General features: G+C 46.5%; 1 protein-coding gene across 3 annotated transcripts; it reads left to right on the top strand.

Annotated features, from left to right (window-relative positions):
* The first annotated feature begins 227 nt into the window (after positions 1 to 227).
* LOC108030883 (uncharacterized) lies at positions 228 to 13,709 on the top strand. 3 transcript variants are annotated; one of them, XM_017104041.3, is made up of 3 exons: positions 228 to 2,026; positions 11,940 to 12,191; positions 12,737 to 13,709. In XM_017104041.3, exons 1-3 carry the CDS (start codon positions 430 to 432, stop codon positions 12,853 to 12,855), a joined length of 1,968 nt encoding a protein of 655 aa, XP_016959530.1. In that variant the 5' UTR covers positions 228 to 429; the 3' UTR covers positions 12,856 to 13,709. The 3 variants fall into 3 exon arrangements, with proteins under 3 accessions (XP_016959530.1, XP_016959531.1, XP_016959532.1); XM_017104042.3 differs by having other exon boundaries at positions 12,003 to 12,191; XM_017104043.3 differs by lacking the exon at positions 11,940 to 12,191.
* The last annotated feature ends 3,444 nt before the right edge of the window (positions 13,710 to 17,153 follow it).

Raw genomic sequence — 17,153 nt, forward strand, 5'->3', positions numbered from 1 at the left:
CCAATTTCGAAATATAAATAAATAATTAAAATGTAAAAATACCCTTCGGTCCGCTTCCTTACCACATACATATTACCGCTATCGCAGTGCGTTAGCCTGGCAAGCAAACGCAGCTCGCTTCGAACTCGAACAAGTGTTAGTTCGACGGGGCCGCCGTCAAACAGGTCTCAAACGACAAAGCCCGGCCAAAGCCCGACTTGCAGAGCCGCCAGTCAGTTGCAGTTGGTCGATCGGAGCGAGCGGACGTCGACGCGCGAGAATCGAAAACGAGAAGAAATAGACCGAAGAATTGAGGGACGAGAGCCAGCGAGGACTGAAGAATTGCGAGACGAACGATCGCGATCGCGTGTGAGGGTTTGTGCGAGTGCGCGAGAGATGTGCCGCATCTGATCGGGCAAGGTTCTGGGCAACGAAGGGTCACCGCATCCAATGGCCGGCAGACGCCACCTGCTGCTCATCCTGCTGCTGGTCCTGCAGCTGATCGCCACGACGCCGGCGTCGCGCAGCCTCAGCGTGAATGGCAACAACATTTGGCGGCGGGTGCGCCTGGTGACCAGCCAGGAGACCGACCGCAACGCCTACCAGGTGCTCAAGCCGAGCAGCCGGAATGCCACCATTTCCACCTCCACAACAAGTACCACCACCACCACCACCAGCACCACCACGACTCCGGCAGCCCCCCATTCCCAGCGCCCTGCCAAACAATTGGATCTCAACTTTCCGGGCGGAAATGTATCGAGTGCCGCCCGTCTGGAAATGTCCACGGAATTCTTTGTGGTGCCCACGCTGTCCGCCAGCAGCTCCAGCAGCACCACTTCCACCACCACGTCAGCCACGCCTCGGCGAAGTTTGGGGGCTAAGGCGCGGGCAGCCGGCACCACTGGCCGGGCGCCTCCAGGGGGCCACACCAACAGCACCCCGCCCAGCATAGTGTCCACCCACCTGCCCTTCGCAGGACTGCGCAAGGAGCCGTGGGTGGTGCCGGTGCTGGTCCTGGCCACCCTCACGATGCTCATGATGGCCGCCTTTGAGATTTTTGTGCTCTTCAAGGCCTGGCGGACATCGCCCTCGCGGAGGCACCTCTTCCTGGGCCAAATGCTGCTCCTCGGCCTGTTCGCCTGCGCCAGCTTGGGGGCCGTTATCACGGCCCAGCCCACGCTGCTCAGCTGCGGAGCAATCCGCTTCGGGGTGGGCGTGTCCTACGCCCTGGTCTTCGCCGCCCTGCTGGTCAAGTGCGTCTTCCTGATCAGCCTGAACGGAGGCGTCTACTTGCCGGCGCCCTACCAGGGCCTGCTACTCCTCTTCGCGCTGCTCATCCAGGTGGCCATCGGGGGTCAGTGGCTGCTCACCCAGCCGCCGGAGGTGTACACCACCAGTGTGCCCGTCATGGGCAGTGGCTTCCTCAGCACCACCGTGGCCTCGCAGACCAACTACTCGGCGCTGTTCTACCCCACGTCCTACACCACGCTGGACGGGACTCCGGAGATCTACACCCGAATAGCGGCGGTCAGTACCGTGCTGATTCCGCTTTGCAAGACCCAGTTCTCGGAGCTACTCTTCTCGCTGATCTACATCGTCTTCCTGATCGTCTTCATCGCCGTGCTGGCCATTAAGTCGCGGGGGATCCGGGACAACTACCGTGAGGCCACCTACATCGGGCTGGCCATCGGAGGAGCCATCCCCATCTGGCTGGGATGGATGCTGTGCGGACTGGCCGTGGCGGAGCGGCACAAGGACGCCTGCGTGGCCTTCGGCCTGGTAGCCACCTCCGCCACCGTCTTCCTGGTGATGTTTATGCCCAAGGGACGGCAGCTGGCGGCCATGGGCAAGGAGGGCCTCTACGTGGAGGACCGCGAGGAGCAGTTCAGCTCACTGAGCCGCGCCGGATCCGGCTACTCGCCCTCGTTCTTCCACTTCAAGCCCATCAAGTACGGCGTGATGAGTGGCTGCGGACTGCCCAACTCGGCCTCCAACACGGGCCAGGGACTCAGCTCCAAGCACTGCTCCAGTGCTAACAACGGAGGTGGTAAGTGCCGCTCCTCCATGTACCTACTCCACAGCCGAATTTGTCACAACTTCTGCCGGGAGCCATCGGACCCCACTCAACCTGGTGCGGATCCATTCCTCCTGCCCTTGTCAGCTGTCAGCCTCTGTTATTTTGTAATAACTTTCTTTTCTTGCCTCATGTGCGCAGAGGGGGCGGGGCTGGCAACCTCTTGAACTTTTGTTTATCCATTCGTTCGCTCTTTCTAAAAGCAGCAACAAAGTCGGGGGGAAGAAAAGCAAAAGTCTTAACTTTCAAAGACTGCGAGCTTGAGCGACGGTAGCCAAGGTACAGTGGTTCGAATTGATACTGAGAAATCTAGTTCACTTTATGGACTTTCTAGGGGAGAATATCTCCTAAAGTACTTAGACCTCAGGACTTTTGTTTTCAGTTTGAACGGAGTGGCAAAGTATAACAAGTCATATGGTCCCAAATTAGGCCCTGGAAAGTTTTTCTTTCCGTTATAAATTGTGAATTATTTTATTAAGTCATTAGTGATATACAGATGGCTTCAAATCATTTGCTCTGCTGCATGACTTTTGCTTGAGGTTTCATTGGCAGTGTCAAATAAATAATTACACATTTTTCCGAACCGCGCCCTGTCATTATTTTCTTTTCATTGCTTGCGCATTTCTTTTCCAATTAGTATGTACGGCAATTTTCCTTTTGCTCCGCTTCATATGCTTGTATGCAAATTTGTGCGCTTTCATTTCTCGACCCCTGGCAATTGTAGGCAATTTTTCGCGGCGAATTCTCGTAGCTGCGGACCACTGTGCGACGGCATTAACTGGGCTTAAAATTGTTTTGCCGGGCCGTGTAATTGTTTGGCATATTAATTTTCCCAACGCCGCAGTCGTCGTGTAAGCCAAGTGTAAAAGAGCACACATCCAGCGATCCGTCCATCGGTCTTTCAGCTTTCGTTTTCATTTCGTGGTGAGAACGTCCAGGTTCGTGGGTTAGGTATTTGATTAGATTTTCGCAGCTGCGGCTTAAATCATTTCTGGCGATGCAAATAAAGCCATCAACACATCATTCGAAATTTCACATCTGTCCATTGGTCGGTGTTAAATGTCATTGTCAGGCGGTCTGGAAGTGGTCGCGACCTGTCCTCCAACGAAATTCGCCCGGCACATTGTCAAAGAGCAAGTGAAACGAGACGCAGCCAAGTCTCACAAAGCCAACAATATAAGCTGACTTTGCAATTTTCGGCAATTTATGAACTGCCTGACAAGAAACAATATTTATGGAATTTGTATTTCTTGGCTGTTAGTTTTTGTTTTTCTTCTTTCTAAGCAAAAACAAGCCATAAAAGGCTTTAAACTATTTCAGCTTTCTAATGAAAGCATAAGCGGAGTGGCTTATGTGTGTGGCAAACTGGAAAGATAGGGGAAACTCGGAGAAGGAAGGGCTCCCAGTGGGGGCACTCAAATGTGCGTGCCCAAGCCATGTAACACTTTACGTAATTTAATTAAAGTAAATACTTCACCAACGTACGATTACAGTCAGCGAAAAGCATTTCAAATGGAAATGGGACAGGAAAACTCGGGGTAATTCAGGCGGAAAACGAAGCAGAAGTGCTCTGCAAAAAGCGTGAGCCAATCGGGGAAACTAATTATGGCAATTTCAGGCGAAGGAAAGTCTTCGCATACCATGAAAAAGTACTAAAACTGAAAAACGAAATATTAGTATCTTTAATCCTACGTTGCCAGTAATATCTGTACCAAAACACAGCTTCCCGATAGGTTTGGTAGTCTGTAAGACCTGCAAGAGCTTACCAAATTATAACAATGCCCTGGTAGGCCAAAGTAGGAAGCGTTTTACATGGCAGCTACTTGACGACGACTCCAAAGGCAGCTCCAAGTCCAAGGAGGCAAGCTCGGGCAGGACAAAAGCCGAGGTGGAACTTAGGGTGAAGCTGGAGCCGAATCTGGAGTTGGAGCTACGGCCCACAAGCCCAAGTGCCTGTGGGCAGCCTGGGCTCAGACTGAGCCTCAGATTCCGATTTCTATTCCAATTCCACTTCCAATTCCGAATGCGACTCCGACTCAGAGCGCGGCTGAAGAAAGCCAGCAAGTGAGGCAGCCAGGGACAGACGAAATATAGGTAGGTTCGTACATAGATAGATAAATGAGAGATATAGTGCTCTGGCCCGGCTACACATATATACGTCAAACTGTCTGCAATTGAAAGTGCATTTGAGGGGTAACAGAAATCAACGACGAAGGAAAACTAGGCAGCAGGCAGAAACCTTAAGAGCAAGAGACAAATGTCTGGAGACACACGGAGTCAGCGAAATCAAAGTAGGCACAGAGCTTAACAAGCAAAAGGAGCAAACATCACCGAGTGCTGCAATCGCTGCCATTATCGTACCCGGCCCAGACCCAGACCCATACCCATACCCATTCCCAAGCCCAGGCCATACTTCAGCCCATAGCCAAACCCGATCCAATCGGATCCGATCCAGAAACATGTGTGTGGGTTGTGTAGCTGTCTCGCAAACTCTTCGACTCCGACTCCGTAGTGAGCCAGGCTGAGTGAAGTGAGCCAAGGCAGCGACAGCAAGGGTTCCGGCTTGATTAAGGGCACAGAAAGAAAGAAACTGGAGCTGCATGTGGGCAGCAGCAGAAAATTTACATAAGGCGATGAGGCAAGGGAAAAATCAAAAGTTTTTCCCTTTTTTTCGTGCCATTGCGCTGGCTGATTGAAGAGCAAATGACTCGGGCAACGAACTTGATTTGGCTTCGGAGTTGACAGCTTAAGGAGAGGCAAATTATCGGATGTCTTGCCTCTGAAGTAAGAAGCAATCAATTGCTAAGGTTCTCCATCATGTGTAACTCACGGCCGATTGGATTAAAATACAAATATTTAAGAAGGTAGTAGACTATTGCTTAGCTAATTGCTTAAAATAGAAATTTCTATAGAAAGGAAAATTAGTCTTGCCTTGCTTTGAAAACTCTTGTACAAACCTAGAGACCTTGTAAAATTCTCGCAGTCCTTTAGAAATGATTGACAATAAATCATAAATTTATGTGCTCCAAATTAGCAATCAGTTAACCGAAACCGCAGGGAGAAACGAAAGATATTTCCAATAAATCCATAATATCAAATTTCTTGCCAAGCCTTCAAGTATACACACTCAATGGCACATGTGTGTGTGGTCGTTGGCAGTAAGCAGTTCGGCACATAATTCACTGGGCAATTTGCAACAATAAACTAAACGACAGCTAACGGCGTTGACGCAAAGGAATGAACCGGGCTAAGAGATTCCAGGGCAAGGGCAGGACAGGGGCGGATCAGTGGACCGGGGGAAAGGGCGCGTCAGAGGCCAACCGCTGTCGATGATTGCCGCCATGAAGTCAAAGTCGAAGGCGAGGAGCGAACGCAGATTGACAGCTCCAGCTTGGGTCTCTCTTGCACGCAAAGAAATTTAGACAATTTTCAAATAAAAATCAACAACCAGTTGGAAAAATACGACTTAGATAAAAAAAATACATTCGCATAATGAGAAATCAAAAGTTTACCATAAACTTCCTATTAGGTTGCCTTTTTTAAACAAAAAAGTTCGTTGCCTCAGTCATTTGTTGACCTAGAAGGAAATAACAAATTTTCTGTGCTGTATTTATGAAAGAGATATTTTTAAATGAAATTGGAGACCGAACTAACTAAGTGATTATTTGTCTGAATAATTTGTTTTTTTACAAAAAAAAAAAAGAATTTAATTTTAGTTTTATAGTTTCACAATCAATTTAAAACTTTTTGGGTCCAAGTTTAAGACTTGTTTACATTGCAGACGATGAAACTACTTTGGCTCATTACTAGTTTCTAGCGGAGTAAATAACACATAAAAGGAATTTTTGTTTTGAATATACCTTATTTCCAGTGGAACACCTAAGTTAGTTGACGGAACATAATTTTTTTTGAGTGAGGCCTGGGTTTGCTGCATGTGGCAGAAAGGACGTCGTGGAGCCCGGAGCAACCCGTTGCCGCTGATTGAACGAGAGTTCAAGGTTGCCCGGGCTGCTTTAATTGAAGTCGCATTGTTGTAAGCGCTTCGGGCAGCTGTCGACAACGAGCGGCGCGATGACAGGCGGAGCCACAAAAATAGATACTCGTACATACTTCCGTTGCCGCTGCGTGATGTTATCATTATACCCTAACCCCTGGGGCCCACTGCTCGGTGGGTAAACTGCAACTGGAACCTGTGCATCTGTGCAGATGCCTCCCGAGACGATCCAATGACCTTATCGGCCAGCAGAGTGTCCCATCTTCGACTTGGCAGTGCCGCCACTTGGCCAGTTGGTCAGTAAGACGGGCCCATCAATCGGGGCATCTGCCAGCGGTCTTTGTTCTCCGGCGACGTCGCATTTTTTTGTAATTTTATTGAGTGACTTTATGCCAGGCAGCCACATACATAAAATCAATCATTCATGCCCGTGGAGCCGGGCAGATCCAAGCAGATCCGAGCAGACCTTGGAAGGTTAAAGCTTGTCGCTACACTCCCGAGACCCGTGCGGAAGTTTTTGTCTATTTGTCTTGCATGTTTATCGATCGGTGGGGATTTGTCAATAAAGAGCCCAGGGAGGCCGCACAGTCATTTAACTGTGAACAGTCCAGAGATGGCCTTTGTATCTGCTTTTTCTATTTTCTGCACACTTGAGGACCTGAAGCTTAGCTCGAGCCGAGGTTTCGCGTGTTATTGATGATACTTCCAAAAGGTTGCTTCATTGTCATAAACCAGTTGGCCAGGGGCTTAGCTCAAAGAAAGCTCATTTACGTTATCAGAAATGAATAAGTTTTGGCCATGATTACGATTCCCTTATAGGATCTATTTTCTGCGCACATTCATAATTGGAAAGTATTATGTTTCTGCCTGTGAAAACAAAACAAAGTAAGTTGCCATAGTCTTCATATGAGGTATATAAATAAATGACATTAAAGCACATTAATAATTAAACTTAAGACTTAATTAACAAGTTTGTTGCCTTAGTTTTGTGTTTTTTAGTAGGATTTTGCTTGTTGAATATTAGAAATTTAAGAAGCAATATCCACAAAAATAAAAAATTAAAAGCATGTACTGTTATAGAAAACGCTTTTCTACTGTTCGCTTGAAGTTAGTCTTTCAGATAGCACAAACATTTGGGTTTAAATGGTTCCGTTTCAAAGCAATCTGAAAAGAACATCAAACAACAATTTCAATCAAATGATTTCTGTTAGCCTGGCTTTGTTTAGAACCCAACGTTGCCTTGGGGCACCCATTGAAACGGTTCGACCAGCATCAGCTGTCGAAAATATGACATAAAAAAGATTCGATTAGCCTCAATTGTTCTGAGACCACTACCAGCAGACCTAAGACTGAGGCAACGAACTTGAAATTGAAAAACCAAAGAACAAAAACAAAAGAACAGAACAGGCCCAAGCGTCGCGGAGCAGAAAACTTGACAACGATGATGGGCAAGATGATGATCATGATGATGACGATGGCGTAATGTACAAATCTGTGAAGTACGTGTTGTTGAGTATCGCATCCAACTTCAGCGTGCAGTCGCGGCAGCGCCTGTGTATGGGACTTAATATATGAGTTGGGTAAATGCTGCCAGCACGTGCTTGAAACGAGCGTCACTGTATATTACCACAAAATTATAGCGGTTTGCAACCAGAGCCGTAGCCCGAAGAGCCGGGCTGCCGGGCTGCCGGGCTGCCGAGCTAGATGCTGAGGAGCGATGATATTTAGTTTTGCCTAGAAGTGCCAGCAGCCGGCCAGCAACGTAATCGATAACCAGTTCCGAATTGCGGCAATGAAACCGAAAGCGGAAAAGCCAACTCAGGTCTTGGTACCAGCTTTTGGCCCGGCTCAAAGCGGTTCAGGCCCACCGATCGGGGGTAGAGAGCCGAGGAAGCCGAGGGAGCCAATGAGCCGTGTGCCAACTGCACATGCTGAAATTATTACGCTAAATTGGCCAGAGATCGCCTCGGTCTTACGGTATCTTCGCCAGGGTGCGGTTGCCGCCCAGGGACGCAAACTGGGAAGCACAAAGGAAAGGTGCGATATAGTTCAGTTTCCAAAGAACAATTTATTTTAAGCCTTCTGAATATAGAGCTTTAAAGTAAATCAGTCCAGAGAAGACTTTTAAATGGGTAATACAGAGTATTGATACATGTGTCTTCTCCAAACTTTATTTTGTGGTGTGTAATTGATCAAAATAGAATTCCTTTGGATAATTTATATTGCAGATTGGCTTTCAAACACAGTAGCATTTTAGTTTTGCACATAATGTTAGAGGTTTATCAGGTTTGTTATTGAATATTGCGAATATTGTTCTCCAAGCGAAACTTTGCGCTGAAATTTAAATTGAATTGTACCAATTCGAAGGTCATACGCCCTTAACCAAAATATGCAAATTGCGGCCTGTTGCAGCCATGTGAAAAAGGCTTCTCTTCCGCCTCTAAATGGGAGGGAAAACCTCCGCAGCGCAGTTCATGACAACGAACTCTGGCCAGGAGATAGGGGGATGGGGCATTCGATGGGGATGGCTTAGAACGAACGTGGCCAATTAGTTATAATGCTGCTTCGTGATATCACAACATCTGGCAACTCACTCTCGAAGACCCAGACAACGGCCAAGGCGAAGCAACAACCTTTGGCGCTGCAGCCAGAGGCAGAGGGAAAGAGTCAACGCCGAAGCCAATGAGGAAAAAGCTAAAAAGCAAAAAGCCAGCGCTCGGCGAAGAAATTACTCAAGTCTGCAAAGTATGTAGCAACCAACAACAGCAAGCAGCAAGCTGCAAAGGCAACAAAAGCAAGCCCAACTGCGGCAAGAACAACAGCGCAAGAGGCCAGCGAGCCTACAACAAAGGCGAACAATGACAATCTGCACGTAGCAATCAGTCAACGTGCGGCAGTTGGTTTAACTTTAACTTGTTGCCAGCCAGATAGAAGATACTGGGCTTAGAGTAAGGAAGCAGGAGCACATCCACTTGGGGCGGGGGCAAGCCGACAAACTGAAACTGCAACTGCAACTGCATACTGCAAATGCAAAATGCAAAACGTGGCTCTGTCTCCTCTCTAGAGATGGGCAATTTTAATGAATTTTCCCGGCCGGTGAAAGAGGCAGAAATAATTAAATGCAAGTGAGGAAAAGTAAAAACAGCCGAGTCGAGCACACGGAAAGAGGAATTAAAAGTGAGGAAATAATGGAGACGGAATAAATCGCCTCAGTTTAGATGGGGAATAATTCATAAAAAGAATCTCTGCGGTAGCCGGGAAAACATGCTTCGGGCACATATTTCTAATGGGATGGCAAGTCATACCTTCGGCTAGATAAAATATGAGAAACAATTATTTTGGTATGGCTAGAATCTCGGCTTTTTACGTTTCTAAAACACAAGTTTAGGCTCATTATAAATTTTAGTTCCCTTGGGGTATTAAATGAAACACAAGAAGGTGTTCAGATAAGAAGTAAAATGAATATTCAACATCTAATATAGTACTGTTCAATATTGATTGGTTTTCTGTAGTCCAGAATCTAGACTAAGACGATGCAAAGATACAGTAAAAATTTACAACTAATTTTGAAGTGTATTTTTGAACTCATACACTTACAACACCACACCTAGGATTGGGATTCCTAGCGTTGTTTGTGACAGGGTCGTTTTCTACACTTCCTTTATTATGACAATCAAAATTCAGGGTCACGTACTCCTGCCATCTCTAGCCAAATAGAACGTTTTCAGGCCCTTGGCCGCCCCACACATAGATACAAAGTCCACCAATACCAGGGCGGTGCGGGACAGGCACACGGACGCCAATCCCGGGACTGGCCATACATATTTGCACTTAATTAGCGTTTTTCGTTACATTTCGTCTCGTTTCGTTTAGTTGCCTGTCGGCTGTGAGCTAAAGTAGCATATTTAATGCTGGCGCACATAATTCATAATGGCCGAATGAGCTGACAGACGGCGCAAATCGGAGAGAAAGATTTTCTAGCTGGTCTCGGGCAAATCGGAATTAAGCCAAATTTGCCGCTTCAGCTGGCGGCTGCCGTTGGAAACTAGTTTCTTTTCAGCGCGAAATGCAAAAGCCTGCCCACCGCAGATACAGATATATCTGGAGATACAGGTACGGACACAGATACAGTCCCGGGCTCTGGCACACACATGTATTTTCATTTTCTGACACATAATTCCACATTCGAGGCTGGGGAAGCAGAACGGCAGTCGCAGAAAAACAAGCGGGCTTAATTGCAGTATTTGTTCTAAGTTAATTAGAAACCCAGGAAAGTGCCACGGGAAAAGAGGTTGGCATGTGTGTAACTGCTGCGCTTAACGCCGTCAAGAGTTCAGATCCCCGATTTTCCAGCCTCTCTTCGCCGCGTTCTCCTGGTCTTTTTGTCAGTTTCCATGTCATTAACACAGTTTACCTCGCCCGTTTCGTTCGGTTGGCCCACAGAGCTGTTGAAAATATAATAATAATCGTAAGTTATTACCCCAGCTGCCGCCGGTTGATTTGGCTCACATTTGTTAGGCTTTGCCTGTCTTAACTGAATTTTGACCAGGGGTCCAGGGCTCTGGAAATGAGGCTTTGCCCAAAGTGTTGGCCAGGCAACTGGCTGCTAATTATGACAAGTGTACGAAAGTTATAAATAGCCGAACAATTAGGGCTGGTTCTTATCTAAAAGGGAAACTGGATTTCGTGGAGTCGGAGGCGAAACAAAAAGTGTGCATAAACTTGAACTGGTTTGGTTATTATTATTGAGTCAGAAGAGAGCGAAAAATTGCACAGGCCACGCGTAATGCTACTGCAACTGCCATAAAAAACTTTTGAGGCCAGACCCCTGTGAATTTCTCCACATAGGTTTTACTAACCCTTAACGCTAATAAAGGTCACAGCCCGGTAAAGGAAATAAACGAGAGCAAAAACTGTTTGGAAGTCCAACACAAACCCATTAAGATTCCGATTTAAATAGCTTGGGGTTTTTGCCCAATACTCGTAAAAACAAAAATAAATGCACGCCACTGAGACTTTCTCTATGGCCCGAGGGTGCAGCGTTAACCCATTGACATGAAATCGTTTGACATCATTAGGTCCGCCATGAATTGGCCGGCAAAAGTGTGAAATATGGCAAGGTAACTTCCACGAATTGGGAACATCTGTGGCTTGGCTCGGGCTCTGGGTCAGGCCAATTATGGCTGGCCATGGGCAGAAGTTGTGACACATTTAGTGATTTATCGACGAGCTTATGGCTATTCCTTGGTTGCACTCTAAGCACATGAAAACTATAAATACATATATACTTACTTACTTTGTTTGTTTACTTTTTATTTGTCATGTCATGCATTCATATATCATCAAAAACCACCGCCAACCAACACGACATTCATCCACAACACCAACAACGAACTCCAAACCAAATATCATCTTCGTCACTGCAACGAAAACACATATCTCCTCCTAATCGAACTCCACTCCGTCAACACCCTCACATTTTGTCAAACTTAATCAAAAAATTCTCAACACGCCTCCACACACTCTTGCATATGACATTTCATAATCCATTCGTGCTGTTTCTGTAATTTTCTCATTACTATTACGTTCATCAATCATTCGGAACCTTTTTCATTACTGGTTGACTCTTTCGGTTTTGTTTCCGGTACCTTTACCTTTTCGAAACTTAATTGAATTTACATTTATTGTCAAAAACCAATAATTACTGTACATATGTGTTTATCCCATACGTAATATTACCGATACGCGTGCGTGGGTCACGACTGGTTTTGTTAATGGTTTGGTTACTTTACACACGGCTCTGGGATCTGGGCACTGGGACTTCCAACCACACTCGCACCCACTCTCCACCACCGCACCACCGCACCGCCAATCCCTGCAATCCGCCGACAGATCGGGTTGCTTTGGTCACCGCCGCACCGCCGAGCTATACGCGTATGTATCACTATTTTCCAGCACACCTGAGTCCGCACCCGTTCTGCTATTATCCTCCCGCACCTCCACCACCACTGCCACCGCAACCACCGCCACCGCAGCAAGCCGCACCGCCCACGCTCACGCCGTTGACCCTCAAACAGTTGGGCAACTCGCTAACCTCCATGACACAAGCAGCGCAATTGGCCAAAACGCTGCGCTATGCGCCAGGTAATACCCACCGATTGCTAACAATCCCCTAGGGATATGGCGTTTGTCTGCAGGGAAGGCTACCAAAGGGGTGAACAAATACTCTTTATCGTTTTGTGTCAGACGGTTTCGAAGGTAGAGTCACACAAAATGTATTGCTTACTTAACATAGTATTCTTTAATAAGCTTATTGGTAGAAATACAAACACAAAAGTTTTCAAATAGCTTTACTCATTCATATTATTTTCAAATAATTAATTTGATATCGACTGAAAAGAAAATTTCAAAGAAAGTAATTAAATGTACGTGATTCTTTATGCCAGAATATATTCAAGCCAGTTATTTGAATCGCTTAACTGCCAAGAAATAAGGAAAAATAAGATATAGACATTTAATGAGATCTTAAAAAAACAAACATTACCCTATCACCAAGTTTTCACAATATTGGGATATATTACTTGTGATTTTCCATCCCTGCACACAGGCAACATTAGGGAACCTTCATAAAATCTGTCCATAAGAGCCTCCCGAAACCCGATACACACTATAGCCGACCTCCTTTCTAGGCATGTTTATACGACCCGACGAAACGAATCTCTACACGACGCTGGAGCCCACGTTGAGCAGCAACCCGAATGTGTACTTCCAGCGCAGCGGGGCCGTCCATCCCGGCATCCTGTACTGAGTATGCGACGGAGTGAGGAGTACCGAGCATCGAGAACACTGGAACTGAGTATTTTTCTTAGCATTAAGCTACGGCTCCCAAGGAGCAGCAATAAGCGAATTGATATTCCGCGATCACTTCAAGTAGTGTAATATTTTTGTCATAATTGCTAAGCTCTTTGCATCTAAGTTTTGCGACACGAAGAACACACACATCGACCTAGAAGTTAAGGATCAGACTCGACCTGCGCGCGAATTTTAATATATTCCTTTCGGTCGGGGGATGGGGAATCCCCACGACGTCGAACTGCAGTGGGCAGTCCTAGTTTAGCGATATCAACCATCTACACTGGTTACATTTTACACTCTCTGTAGCACGATTTAATCGCTTAAGTCTTCAAAAGCAGTCTGCTGGCCCGGATTCCTACACAAAGCTACCGTGTGCTTAGACGTGTTAAAAGGTAAAAGTAAGGCTACTTTTGGCTTGTGATTTAAAAGTAAATTGTACTTAAAAATTGTAAAGTTACTTGAGCAGCTCTGCTTTTGAAAAACTCGAGGACGCAGGGGCAGATCATGTGCATAAGATATGCAGGCAAAAAGAGCGCGAAAAGCATTCAATTTAGATGTGTAAAATGCGCTCGAAAGCGGAAGGAGGTTTGAATCCACCTTATGCCCAGCAGCGTTTGTCAGCCAATGTATACAGATGTTGTGCCCCTGCGAACACACTTACTCCAGTAAGTAATAGGCTTAATAAACATTTGTCTAGCCAAGTAAAACGACCGCTTAAGCAAACACGAAACGTTGTACATATAGCAGTGGCCCAGCCTCACAAGCACACACGCGGTGAACAAGCCAGTCTCAATAAAAGAAACACAAAACAGAATAACAACTCTCAATTGCCGCACGGGAACATCAGCAATGACGATTACAATTAAGTATAATTGCAAGTTATTGGCATCGCAATGCCTATTAACGCCTGCCGGCACAACGAGCGGCCCGGAGGAGGGGGATTGTTACGGCTGGGATCTAAGTGCGGGCAGGATTATTGGATGCCAACGCGGCGCTACATGTTTCAAATAATTTGTTAACGCCTTTCAGATTGCGATTGGATTGGGTGCAGCTCGTCCAGAATGGCTCTTTGGAATAGATAAACGTTCGACCATTATCGCCGGCTCTAAGTGCTCCGTGGAGCCATTCCCACCGCAAGACGCGGCGACGCCTCTGCCTCTGACGATTTGACCCCATATATGGCGTGGCACTGGCTTTGGTCCGGTCCAGGGACTACTGAGCACTTCGAGTGCATGCCCAGGGCGTGTTCGCCAAGAGGATGCGGGCTGCTCGGAGCAGGGAGGGCGTAAGGAGCCTCTTCATCCTCACATTAATTAAGTGCAACAATGCGGAGCGGATGGAGAGGCCGAGGGTGGTCAAGGGGATGGCCGGCCACATTCACGTCCACCTCTCCAGGCAGTCACATCGTTCGTATTAATGACATTTCTCACGAACATTTTACCAGAGCAGTCAACACAAGGGGCTGTTGTCTAGCTGAGGGCACTGAGATAAATGTTATTGCCATCATAGTTCGCTGCAAAGGGATGCCCGTCAAATGTTTTTAATCAAATTCTCCGGCAATAACTATTAACTACTGCAATTATTATGAATTTAAAAATACAAGCTATAAAATAATAGTTCGATGAAGGTATGCGGCGAAGCGATACACCAGCAACGGCGCCACCTAGCGGTGATTTCATGACTTGCTTATAACTTTCTAATGGGTTATATTTCGACCATTTTTGGCATGAAGATAGATATTGATAGTCTAAATCAAATTCCATTTTCACTCTTGCAAATTCCTTAAAAACGTGAGCACTAGGTTGGAATTGGGAAGTCGTGTGGGCGTTAGAGTGGGAAAGGGCCCTCTTCTGAAAAAAAACTTGCGCTGCCACAGAACCTCAAGAATCTGCATGCCAAATCTTAACTCTCTAGCTTATTTAGTTTCCGAGATATCAGAGCTCGTTCGGAGAGACAGGCAGAAGGACAGACTTACATGGCAAGCCTTTTTATGGTGGAATCGAATGCAGCATATCCTTTTACTCTACGATTAACGGCTATAATAATGAAGAAATACTTATTTTTCCATAAATTACCCGATTGTTCATATGGCAGCTATATAACATAGTCATCTGATCTTTTCGAAATTACAAAAATGATTTCCCCAACTGAGAGACGGGCATGGCTAGATCGAACCGCCTAGAAACACTGATAAGAAATAAGAACACTTAATGAAATCTGACAAGTCTGACTGAATCCATATCCTTTAGCTTTCAAAAATTGGTATTGGTATAGAAATCATTTATCTAAATATGACAAATAACAAGGGAGATATTATTGGTTAGTACTTTAAAATTTGTAGTTTTCGGCACACTGCAGTAAATAATGAGATTTATCGTTCAAAAATCTTAAAAATAATGTCAATACTAAAAACTCATAATTCAATTGGATGTAGGGTCAAATTGGATTTGTCACCCTTTTTCGCGCAGTGCACTCGCAGACCGCAGTCCAGTGGGTCCAGTCCCAGAATCTTCTTCTTTCTTCTGCAGCCGCCTCGCTTCAATTAGGCGCGCCTTCAAATCACAAGTCAATCAAAGTCGTTAGATTCGCCGTCCTCGTCGTCATCGTCATCGTCATAGTCGGGGACTCATAGCCATAGTCGTGGTCTTGTGGACTCGAACATCGTGGTCCGTCGCCGACACTGGAGGGTTGACATCTCCTGACATGGCACACAATGTTGCAGGAGCCAGAAACCGGGAATCTGGAGCCGAGAACCTGGAACCTGGAGCCTGGAGGCGGCAGCATCAATTACAACATCCATGACAGGCACAGCGTGAAATGTTTGTACATTTCTTGGCGGCGCTTCCGAGGGGACCAATTAGCCCTAAGTAGGCATTTCAAATGGACTCCTGCAATTAGCCAAAATCGAAGCCAACAATTTCATCACTGGCCCATCCACAGCCCATCCACATTGCTCTCGTCCAGGCCCATCGTCTTCGACATCGACACTATCATTACCATTACCGATCGTTATCGGTATGTCCATCGTTGCAATTTATTTGATCAATCCATTGTCGGTGTCCGCTACCTACACCTACATTCCGCCAGTCCTGCAAATCCCATTACTATTTCCATCCCTTGCTACGCCTCGCGGGGCGTACCTCCCGACGTGCTAATGGCGATTTGGTAACGCTTTATGGCATAATGGGTATCAGCCAGCGAGCACGATCGCCATCTAATGCGGCTGCGGGCGAGCGAACGAAATGGGCTTGAGATGGACTTGGCAAAATCTGAAAATGCAGTTCCAGGTGATGAAAGACGGATGAGCAATCTGAAAATAAAAAGATTTGGTGGAAAATGTAAATAATTAGGACTTATTACAAGAAAAGAACAAAAAGTACGATTCAGTTGAGTAAAACAAGTAGCTACCTAAATGTATCCTTACGTTGTATATCTCGGTTTAATTCTCTGTTTGAAGGGCTAATATCAGTAGTACAATTGTATATTTGCTAAGATGTGACAAACACGCTGGAAACAACTGTTACCACGAACTCATATTGCTGCTTCGGGAAGATAAAACCCTTTATTAGGCGCAGAAACCGTAACAAAGTCAATCAGTATTATATCTTCGATCCTATTAACTTTCTGAAGTCCCGAATTTCCCTTAGATTCCATCGCTTACAAAGTTTCAGAGAAAATTATAGCAATAGAGCCCAGTAATTTGTTCGGTCCAACTTGGCCGACTGCCAGCCCTCACTGTCTCATCTCCAAAGTCTGGCCGACTGACGATCGCCGATGGCCGCGGTATGAGGGATCCCCATCCCCATCCCCTTTTCCACCTCCAGCGCCAGCTCCGGCTTCATCTGTATCTGCATCTGCGGCTCCATCTGCGGCTCCATCTGCAACTCCATCTGCACACCGTCTGCGCGGCCGTCTAGTCGCGATTTTTGGCCATAATAATTCGCGTGGTTCGTTTGTTGGGGGCATGTGGCGAGTGTACGAGTAAATTAAATTACTCGCCGGCCGCGCCATTAACCGTAACATTATCCTTGAATGAATGGGGCTGGGCGGCGGTGGGTATTACAGCTATTATTGTGGTGCAAATGTTACGACCGCTTTGTAGAGAGAGTGCGGAGCGAGGGCCCAAGGGCAGCATCACGTTGCTGATTTGATGGCCTTTTTCCAGAAGACTCAAAGGGGGAGTTGGGAGTTGGACCTCGGAGCTGGGAGCTAAAGTGCCGGGCCCAGCGATCGCCGCCCGATAAGCCGGCG

This window comes from Drosophila biarmipes, chromosome 3L, assembly GCF_025231255.1.
Source record: "Drosophila biarmipes strain raj3 chromosome 3L, RU_DBia_V1.1, whole genome shotgun sequence".
Classification (NCBI taxonomy): domain Eukaryota; kingdom Metazoa; phylum Arthropoda; class Insecta; order Diptera; family Drosophilidae; genus Drosophila; species Drosophila biarmipes.